Source organism: Chaetodon trifascialis, chromosome 21 (assembly GCF_039877785.1).
Source record: "Chaetodon trifascialis isolate fChaTrf1 chromosome 21, fChaTrf1.hap1, whole genome shotgun sequence".
NCBI classification, from domain to species: domain Eukaryota; kingdom Metazoa; phylum Chordata; class Actinopteri; order Chaetodontiformes; family Chaetodontidae; genus Chaetodon; species Chaetodon trifascialis.
The window spans coordinates 11,728,239-11,739,823 of NC_092076.1; the positions used below are offsets into that span (position 1 = coordinate 11,728,239).

Consider the following 11,585-nt stretch of genomic DNA (forward strand, 5'->3'; position numbering starts at 1 on the left):
TGTTAGCATCTGGATTCCCAGCACTTGACTGCTAGAGGTCAGGAATAAATCATTAATCTGAGCAGTCTCTTTGTAGTTACATTCATATTATATATTACTGGGACTACATGTTTGAAACACTTCTGTGTGTGCACTCTTTTAGAAGAGGATGTAAACTGTATGTGTCAGAGCGATACTTCATCCATCTGTGATGTGTGATTCCCCCCCAGGCTTCTCTTCCCTATGACAAATGAGCAGTGCTGCTGATGGAGTGGTCACTAAGCACACTATGGCCTATTATTCAGTAATCTCCACAAGAGGACCAACAATATTAAGGAAAAAAACAATCAGCTTTTCCAGACATTTGTTTTCCATAAAACTCAGATCATGTCCTGTCATATCTGGAGCCCAATTTAAGCTTAACCCAACCGTCTCTCAAAACTGGATACTGCTTCTCATACTCAACATAGAGACTACAATCTTTGTTCTTGTTGCCCTTATTTATTTAGTCATTTCCTATATGATATTTTCTCCTGTATGAAATGACACTGACATAAATTGTTCCATGTTGTTCTAAAACAAGTCATATGTTCTGTAAATTAAGGGCAAACTAAACTTTCAGCATCAGCATCCTTGATAAAAAAAAAAAAAAAAAAGTTGCAGAAACAAGCCACACACTCAGCAGAGGTGATTATAACATTTAATCACTGAGCCTTGTCACCAAGCTTTGCAGGCTTCTCGCAGCCGAGGTTTGATTTACCCGCCCTCTTCCTGAGGAAAAATCTCATTCACTAGACGGATTGCTGAGCGGGCCTCTCCGACCAGCCCCTATAAATCATTCTTTAATCAGAGGCCGCTGAGATTGGGCGCAGACACCCGCGGGAGCACCACTGTGACACCTCAACTCCTCCCCGTGCGTCTCTGCAGTCCTGGGAGTTTTGATCCTCTTCTGTTTCCTCCTCAGGCTTGTCTGCATTTGTATCAGTCATCAGGGAACTAAGAGGGATGACCCGCCCTGCGCACTCTGCTCACGCCAACACTTCCTCTGCTTGGAAAGGAGTGATGCCAAACAAGACTAGTGACAAGATTACCGGTTTGAGGCTGCAAGAGAACGCAGGCTGTAGGGCTGGATTATTAATCGGGCAGCTGGTCCCCAGAACACCTGGGCCAATAACAATTGTGTCCTTAGAGAGGTTTCACCTGGTTTGAGGTCATTGAAGTGAGAAGTGTTTACCACTGAACATCAATATCAGTTGACATAATAAGGAGAGTCCTGCTTCATCACCTGATCTTGAGACCCTGCCTTGAGGAGAGAGGGCCCATGTGTCAAAATCTATAATTATAAGAGTCTCATTATTTCAGCTGACACTGTATTTATATGTTTTGTGTTCCTAGATTAACATCGCATTAATCTGACCATTATCTGGTTTCTAAAATGGAAAACTCTGCGTATGCTACATCATCAATAAAGGAAGAGGGCTGACAACTGTGGTCAAGATTTTTCTTGTTGTCTCTGTTGAGACAGAAAACAAATAGTATTACATGCAGGGAAGATGGGTGATCCTGAAATAAAACCTTCATCAAAGGAAGTTAATCTATTTTTTGAGTCACTGACATGAACGCATTTGGCCGCACTTGTCTCAGTTGTTTGTTACTGTCACCAGCAGATCTTGTTCTATCTGAGGCTCGAGAGCAGTTCGTCTATCAAGTCATGAGAGGGAATCGAGTGACAATGGTAATTTGTTATGCAGCAGCTACAGATAAACGTATCGCTGCAGTTTAAAGGTCTGTATTAGTGCAGAAAGTCACACACTGACCTGCTGCTGCTACGCATTAAGGCTGCAACTTACAATTATTTCCATTATCAGTTATTCTGAGGATCTCAAAAAAAAAATAAATCTTGATTTGGATGATAAAAATGTCAGAAAATAGATAAGAAAAGCTGTTAATTGGCAAATATTAGCATTTGAGAAGATGTAATCAGTCATTTTTTGTAATTTTTGTTAAAAAAAATTACTTTTTAACTGATAAACACAACAGTTGCTGATTATTTTTATTTCGCTCAGCTTGATTAGTTGACAAAGTGCTTCAACTGTACTCAAAATTAACATTTTAGCTGATAGTGGAGTATCATCATTACTGGTTCAAGGTTTATTTCTGCACTGGGTCTTTTAATACAGCTATTGTGGAGCTTTTGATCACATCACATGATCTTCATCAGCAGATGGAGTTCAGCCAGCTGTCATTAAATTATAGATGTTCAACTTTAAGAACTAAATAAATCATATTTTGTTCTTGAATTTATAATGTATAAATGTATTTTCAGGACTGATGATTTTAAGCACTGGGTAATACAGCTGACAGCCAGCTGATGCAAAGTTAACAAACCATGAAATAAAACCAAATTTTAGCTGCAACATCCAGATGTTTAACATGAGGTCACGTTGGCAGGTAAGAGGAAGCAAAATACTCAATTACCTAAACTCATGTGTTTCTATGCTCCTTTCTTTTGCTGTTGCTGTTGTTGTTTCTATCTCTTACCTCATCCTGCCATAACCGTGTCTTCCTGTAAATCATTTTTCTTCCTCTATTAAAGAAGTAAAAACTCCTCAGCTGTAGTTTGCTGTGAGTTGGGGTCAAAGTTTGGGGATCTGAAGCAATCTTCAGATGGAATTTCACAACTATGCCATGTCTATTTGGACCATGGGTGTTGCCTCATCCTTACCTGCACAAGTCATTCAGATTCTATACTGAATCTCATCTTTGCTGGGAAAATGTTCACATATGAGGCTGCACAGCATTCGTTTTACCGAGCGGTTTACTGAGCAGCAGATAGCTGCGCCAAAAAAAAAAAAAAAAAAAGCCAGCATGATGAAAAGTGAGTAAAGTCAGACGAGGAGAGGAGAGGAGAGGAGAGGAGAGGAGAGGAGATGGATGAATACTTTTTTTTTTTTTTTTAATGCAAAGATGCTCTGACGTCACCGTGTTGAAATATTTTCCTGTCGCTCATCCGGTTTGGAGCTGTCAGAGCGCGCACTCCCTCCGCTTCTCACTCGCGCGCGATAACCATGGAGATGTCCAGGAGTTTTACAGGATGTCGTTTCCAAACTCAGTGCGCGGCGAAGGACGCCTTTCCAGTGAAGGTGCTGATGAGACGGAACGCAGCTGGGTTGCGTGAATGTGCTCTGCGATGAAGTGATGGAAGTGTTGGCCACCAACTGACAGAGCGCACAAGTTGTTTGTTCTTTTTCTGCTTTGGAGACAGTGGACACTTCGGCCACTTGAGGGACTAAAACAATCAGAAAGGACGGAACGGTAAGAAGAAATAAATCAAGAAAATCATGCACTATTCATATCCATGGAGAGATGGCATGCGTGCTCCTCTTCGCTCGACTTCTTCCCTTCTCACACCGGCTCACCAGGACATCCATATGCTTACTGACCCTTTTCCTTTCATATCTGTGCTACTCTGCGCTATTCCCTGTCGATACCATCATGCAAAAGTCAGGTGATCCGACGCCCAGCTGTCAGCGCGTCCTGGCTGATGGAGCCAAAAAGCGCATTCAGAAATCCCTGCCTTGCGTTTACCCGCTGGACGCGCGACCGAGCAGCGTTGAGGCATCTCGGCTGAAAACCGACCAAAGACCACCCTCGACTCTCCACATAGTCAGGAATGACACGCCCAGTCCTCCCATGGGCAATTTAAAGTTTGGGAATAAAAAGTTACCGAATGCTATTATAGTCGGTGTGAAAAAAGGAGGGACCAGAGCTGTTCTGGAGTTCATAAGAATTCATCCCGACGTGCGAGCGGCTGGCACCGAGACCCACTTCTTCGACAGGAACTATGACCGAGGACTGGAGTGGTACAGGTAAGAGCATGTCTCACCTGCATAGGTGCGCGTGTGTCTGTTCCTGCGGTCATTTAATCTAATCTCAAAACAGATAACCTGCAAATGACACCAGGTTTTTCCAAGAAACCAGAGACTGAGATTGCTGATGTGATGAACTGTAAATGTTTCCACGTTGTTAGCAGTTAAAACTGAATCACACCAGAGACTGTTTTGCAGTTCTGTAAGAGGGGTGAGTAATGAGCAGCCTTAATTAGTAAAAGTGTAGCCAACTGGCTGCAGGCAGCCCTCAAAGACTCCTGGGAGTCTGTGGACATTTAAGGCTGATGGTCAGCTGTGCTAATATCACCCTCAACTGTCCATATCTGCTTACTGTAGGCCTGCTCTCTGCAGCCAAACTGAGTGATGCTGATAGAAAATCATCTAAAATGCGCCATGCAGCATTTTGCTTGCACAGTATTATTTGGTCCATAGAGATGTATAATTTGCCAGTAATTCAAAATTTCTGTAATTTAAAGGGTATTCCTCTCAACATGTTACAATAGTATGGTTTTTTTTTTTTTTTTTTTGGTGGTGGTCCCTGACAAAACACCTATTTCAATTCTGTAATGATGGAATTGCATCTCTAAAAGAATACCAATAAAAAATAAAATAAATGATTCAGAGAAAGGCAGAAACTGAGACAAATGAATGAAATGACAAATGCCTCCTGCCAGTCATATTAGTGCCTGTGAAAATCAAAACCACTTCTCACACTAAATCAGCTGCTTGCAGTCAGAATGCGATGCTGTACTGGTCCCCCTCCCTCCCCATGGTGCCTTTCTGTGTACATTATGTTTTGAGGTGGGTAAACATGCCGGGTGTGTTTTCTGCAGTCTCTCGACTCATTTCACATTCTTATTGCAGGAAACTTCGGCGGCCTGAGCTCTGTTTACATCGTCACAACAGCGGCCCTGTGTTTTTTGATGTACTGTAGAGCAATTCATCAGATTTCTCATAAAATCCAAGCTCTCCAGGCAAACAGAGTAAACTGCAGTGTGCAGGCCTGCCGCAGCTGGGGGGCCGCTGAGCGACTGCCTTGTTTGTATGTGGCAATTAAACTAACACCTCAAAAGGAATGTCACAGTAAATGATTGATTGATTGTTAAAGTGCTACATGAATGACCTTTAACTAAGTGCAACTAAGAGAGTTCATATATATATATATATATATATATATATATATATATATATATATATATATATATATATATATATATATATATATATATATATATATATATATATATATATATATATGAAGCATCTACTTCATTATTTAAACTCCTTAATTACAGCTTTAGACATAAAAACGTTCTGTTTTAATCATGAAATATTGTGCATATATGCACACAAACAGATAGCCAATTGCACACAGATCAACTTATGAATACAGTTCGTCTTAATGATCGGCTGTCATTTAGGAGGGATACACATCCCTCCAGCAGGAGGGATGCGTATCAGTGGCATTATAAAATCATGATAGACTGAAAGTATCTCCACTAATTGGCAGTCTTCAGGAGGGTTAGCGGCTGAAGCCCTTTTATCTCAGAGTTGTGTCTTAGAGGTGTGATCCAGACGTGAACCCTCGCCTATTACGGTGGTTTGACTGTCAGCTGTCAGAGCTGTCGAGGAAAGGTCAGATGCCAGCTTACTGACTTTTGAGGATTGCTTTCAAAACAAACAGTTGGTTCTCAGAAACCCTCTTGTAAACACTCATCAATAAAGGCCAAACTATGCTTTTCATTAGTCACAGTCTCATTCTCGATACGCGATGGAGTCTGCTGTGTTTCATTATATTAATATCGAAACAAAAGAATAAAGAAAAAGGAGTGATATAGATCCCTGAAGTTAACTTGGCAAGTAAGGAAGCATCAGATGGTGACTCGATGAGGACAACTGAGGAGAAGTGCAACAATGACACAAGTCTGAGCTGTGCTAATCTCTATAAACAAAACTCTGCAAATGAATGCAGCCTAAGAATAGGACAAGATTGGTTTGTAGTCTGAGTTGTATTGGCCAATCACGATTGAGCAGGATTTGGTTGCAGGCAGGTAAACCGTCAAAATGCAATCTCAGAACCCATCTGCTTTTTCCCACACCAATTTAGCTTTTAGCTTATTTATCGGCATTCAAACACAGATATCTGTTTACAGAGATTAGCCAAAATGTCAAGTTGTTGTCAAGTTTCGAAGTCAAATTGTTAATCGGACTGTAAACAATGACTGGCTCATGGAGAAGGAAGTTTTGGCCCTGCTATCCCTGCTGGCTCCACCGGAAGCCTGAAACACTGGCCAATCCCTCTTAGCGATCTACTCGTCACCAGACGATGGCCAATAGGCTTCGAGACTGCAGTGCTAAAGGCTACAGTGCAGAGGCGCGTGGAAAACAAATGAACACAAGTTACGTCACAGGTTGTTTAGTGTACAGCGAACAGGAATATAAACACAGGAAATTCATCTGTACCCTCTTCAATGGGCTGTGCTCCGCTGTTCCGTTTCCAGTTTTAGTGAGTGTAACAGCCACATGATGCATCGTGCCAGACAAGTAGCGTTCAATACATTAACCACGTCCACAAGCTAAAGCGACTGTGTGAAGGATTGCAATACACTCCTTCATCAGGTTTTCCTGTAATGTAAAGCATCAGAATCATCTCAGAGATGCCAGAGGGACTTGAATTTACATTTACGCTTTGTCAGTCCATCAATAAGTCAGTCAACAGAAAATTGATTTACAACTGTTCTGATCAGTGATCAATCAAGTCATTTCTTAAAGCACAAAATTCAAACGTTCTCTTGTTTGAGGTTCTCAAATGGGAACATTTGCTCTTTGTCCTTGTCTTAACATTATAGTAAACTGAATATTTTTAGGTTTTGGCCTGCTTTTCAGACAAAACAAGACATTTCATGACATCAACTTATAAGAGCAGTTTTCTGGCATTATATTGACCAAATGGCAAATCGATTAATCAATGGATTAATCGGTTATGAAATTGTTACTTGTAGCCCCATTCCACAGGCGCCTTTTAAACTTCAAACTGTTACTCTGTGAAGGTGTACCTGTTCGAGTCATTTCTTCAAAGACTACAGTGGCCTAGTTTGAGGACCCAGAAGTAAAGTCGCTCTGCTATATGTGTTCTGTTTGCATTCATGGTGATTTATTACTCTTGAACCGTGCTGGGCTGATGCACAGGAGAGCTGCCGAGATGAGTCTCCTGTGACAACAGACTACTATGACTTCACATCAGTGCTCCTGTTATCATTTACATGGAGAAACTGGGTTCATGGCCAGACCGGAGCTTCTTAGTTATGGTGTTTTTGTGCCTTTGGAACTCACTTGTGTAATCCTGCCCTAAATAGACTTCTAACACACACTTATGACAGAGTGAATGCAAGGACATAATGTCCTCTGTGTCTGAATCTGTTAGCCTTTCTTGTAATTTAAGCAATTCAAAACAGCGAGGAAATAAAAAAGCACTTACAGTCATGTGAATGTAAATGAGAAACCTTTATCTTACTGGAACTCTTGTGTTTTCATCTTTCATTCAGAGGGTTAATGCCAAGGACTCTTGAAAGCCAAATCACGATGGAGAAGACACCAAGCTACTTTGTGACAAAAGAGACTCCGCACCGGATCTCGGCCATGTCCCGAGATACCAAGCTCATTGTGGTGGTGCGCGACCCCGTCACTCGTGCGATATCAGATTACACTCAGACTTTATCCAAGACCCCTGACCTGCCCAGCTTCCAGGAGCTGGCCTTCAGAAACCAGAGCCTGGGCATTGTGGACACATCCTGGAACGCCATTCGGATCGGCCTGTACGTTTTGCACCTCGAAAACTGGCTCCGCTACTTCCCCCTGGCTCAGATCCACTTTGTGAGCGGAGAGCGTCTTATCACAGACCCAGCAGGGGAGTTGGCTCGGGTGCAAGATTTCCTTGGGTTAAAGCGCATTGTGACAGACAAACACTTTTATTTCAACCGCACCAAAGGCTTCCCTTGCCTGAAGAAGCCGGAGAGCAGCGGCTCGCCCCGCTGCCTTGGCAAGTCCAAGGGCAGAACTCATGTGCAGATCGACAGAGACGCTATTGAGCAACTGCGAGACTTCTATAGACCTTACAATGTCAAGTTTTATGAAATGGTGGGTCATGATTTCAAGTGGGAGTAGAGGTTTGAGACATATTTTTAAATGGTACAACAAAGATTTATGTATTCCGCAGAAATATGCCACGTCTACAGCGGATAGCTAACTATCGTCAGTCTCTAGACAATTTTCAACTGAAATGGCAAAAGCAGTATTATTCTTTGAAGTGACACTAATGAACAGAGCAAAATCTTGGACGACATTGCTTTTGCACTTGTAATGATCTGTTACCAGCCAGCATCAGCATCCTGTTTGTTCCTCGATATAGCCATCATTTCAGCTCCACGATCACAGGATTTCTGTGCCTGTTACCGTGTATTATTGCTGACTAGATCCCCCATTTGCTGACTGGTTTATTAAAAACATGAAATTCTATGGAAAGGGATTAGTTCCTCTTAAACCTGCTTCACTAATCAAGGCAGGGCTTGAAAGCAAGACCTTGGAAAATGTCAGTGAAGTCTTCAGGGAGCGCAGAATTAAGCTGCAGCACTGTGGTGGTAAATCTGAAATGTAAAGCCATAACGAAAGTATGAACCACCTAATATCACTTACTGTTGGTCTCATCGGTTTCTATACAGGGTGAAAGATTTTCTCTCCTTCTTTCCAGCATGAATCGGATAAGTCTGTGTGTGCTGTAACATGCGGCACGTCGCGTTGTGCTTCATTTGAAAAGTCCATGCTTATATTTTTGTCTAAAAAAGTATTTAATCACTGCCTTACCCACCATGCTTGTCCATGATCTTCATTAAATGAAACAGAAGCACAAACACGCTCATGAAATGAATAATTCTGTCTCATCTGAAACCTTCGCAGTGAGAAATTTCACAAAAATGCACACTGAATCACTTTTTTAATCCCGTCCTACTCCCTGCTTTTGCTGGATTTTGAGAAAACCAAATCAGACGATGGTCATTTAAGATGAAAATTTGTGACATGATTGAAATTGGAACCTCCTAGAAAGCGATTGGCTCAGTGTTATGTCTCCCTTTTCATATCTAATTAGTAAAATTGTGGTTCCAACAGAAAAACCGACGTACAGTTTTTACATTCGTCCTGTCTAGTGAAAGCACACCCTTTGAGGTTTACTGCATTCTGTAAGGTTTGTTGTGTGCCTCGGTGGTGGTGGGTGGATGAGTGGGTGTAGGTGTAAGGAATTTCAATCACTTTTCAAAGACAAAGCAGGGAACACCTAGTCGTGGCAGGTTATCAAACAGATTCTGGGACTGCGCGTCACATGACTGCAGTGAAAAGTTTAGATTTGGCGACATGGTATGAATACTAAAGGCAGACTGTCTGGGCTCGAGTCAGACACAATACTGTAAAAACAAAGGAAAAGATACTTTGTACTTCCTCAGTGTGCATCCTGTGATTTGAAGCTGTGTGCAGTAAAATGATTAGGCACTGAAATCGTGCATCACACAACATTATAGTATTCGTAACACTGAATTTAGGCTTTAAATAAAATTATTAATTAATAGAGGGTAGAGGGTAACATGTATGTAGGTACAAGGAGAGATGATGGCAGGAAATAATTGGAAATAACTGTTTAAGATCAACTTAGAAATAAATTATGTTGTGTGTATTTTTATGTCTATTTTTTATGATCTAATCATTATAGCTTATTGTAATATTATTACTGGATCACAAGGCAGGAAAAGTGACGAAATGAGGTAACAGTGTTAATATTGAAATTCAATTATACTGTAATTTATTCTGAATTAGGACATATTTGCAAAAAGCATTACTTTGGAAATTACAATACAAAAGGTTTTTAAACATGCAGCACACGTTAGTTATGTATATTTTGAAATGATGATACTGACGAGCAGTAATGTAGCTTTGGAAGGAGCTGAATGCACATTTTCACTCACAAACAAACCTGATTGAGGTTTATTAGACAACGCACAGTAAAAAGACCATTGCAGTGAGCTATTGATAAATTAAACAAAAGGCACTTTCTCTATGTTTTGTGCTTTTCTTGAATGAGGAACATGAGCCGACGTAATGGACGATACTTTTCGGTGACAGTATGCTATAATGAGGACGAAGAATTGAATATTTGTGAGAAAGCTACTCTTACAGAGTCTTAGTTGGGGGTATTTTTCACTGGAATTACAGTATAGTGACAGAGTTTACTGGCTGTAAAATAAAGCCATCCAGTTTCACCACTTTTTCAGTGTAATTACAGTTTAGTTGCAGAATATATGGGCTGTATACTTATTCAGTATGTACTGGGTTATTAAAAGTACTTGCAGTGTAATTTAGCTCTAGGTGCCCTCTGAATACAAATGCCGTACCTCCTTATTCCCTGTGCTCTTTACCTTGTACTTACCAAGTATTTAATTCAGGCCCAGTACAATATATGTACACTGTAACTGTGAAGTGTCACTGATATTATATGCAGTTCCAAATTAAAATCACTGCGCACCACTGTGAGCATATATACATTGTAGATCCTACGACGGACGGAGCAGTCACATGAGCAGTGCATATAGACTGCGAGGGTTCACTGAAGTACAGAAATACACAGCAGCAGAGACTTGTTCAGCATTTTAATGTGTATCTTTCAATATCACAAGTAACAGACGTTTGAACACTGAAGTCTGAGAATATGTTTCCTTAACCAATAATACTCATTAATAATGATTTCTCTCCCAGTGAAATGTGGGACATATTGGTCCTCTGTTATCTACATACCTCAGAAGTCTCGTACTTTTATCTGTTTGAACACTACTTTATCTGAAGCCCTGTTGAAATTTGCATGTAACAGAGTATCCTTTGAAGATTTCTTGGTGTTTGACACAGAAATACAGAAAGCTGAGCTCAAGGAGCTTAAAACTTGTTCCCATTTTTTCACCGCTGTACGTTCAGGCTACTCCTCTTCCTCATCCTTTGCCGCTTTTGCAAACGCTCAAAATGCATTGTTAGGAGAGAAATCATAAAAGACCCTCTCTCAGCCCAGACGTCTGCCTAGTTCCCCCTCTTTCTCCGCACACCTTCTCTCTCACTCGACGTCTCTCTCCCTGTCCTAACATTCATTAAACTCAAACGACCTCCAGGTGGGGGGTGCGGGCAGTGTTGCAGCACCACCTCCGATGCCCTTCTTGTCATCATGTTCACCAGCAGCTCATTTCTGGGGCTCGCTGAGAGCGCACACAGGTGAGCGTCTATCTGGTCGTCACTGTGAGCGGCAACTCTCTATATGGTACACATGGGTCCTAATTAGGCCTGAGGGCTGGAGAGGAGCAATCCCCTAGAACAAGCATCAGCCAGAGTCTGATTAGACTCTGCGAGTGAACGGCTCTCCAGAGATTGCTTGCAGGTCAAAACTCTCTCTCCTTTCCATCTCGCTCTCTCTCTCACACACACACACACACACACACACACACACACACACACACACACACACACACACACACAAACACACACACGCACTTGGCTTTCTTTTCAAATATGAATTCCCTCTGGAACCTGCCCATGCAAATCATGAAATCCTTTGCATTTTGGAGCTCTACGATGTGACCTATTTGCACTCAAGCTAATGAGGTGCTTGTTAAGCTTAATGAGTATTTGTAC

The 11,585-nt window shown here is 41.5% G+C and overlaps 1 protein-coding gene across 1 annotated transcript; it reads left to right on the forward strand.

The window, feature by feature from the left end:
* Positions 1-858: 858 nt before the first annotated feature.
* On the forward strand, positions 859-8,163 carry LOC139349594 (heparan sulfate glucosamine 3-O-sulfotransferase 2-like). Its single transcript, XM_070990522.1, has 2 exons — positions 859-3,848; positions 7,415-8,163. Exons 1-2 carry the CDS (start codon positions 3,346-3,348, stop codon positions 8,031-8,033), a joined length of 1,122 nt encoding a protein of 373 aa, XP_070846623.1. The 5' UTR covers positions 859-3,345; the 3' UTR covers positions 8,034-8,163.
* The last annotated feature ends 3,422 nt before the right edge of the window (positions 8,164-11,585 follow it).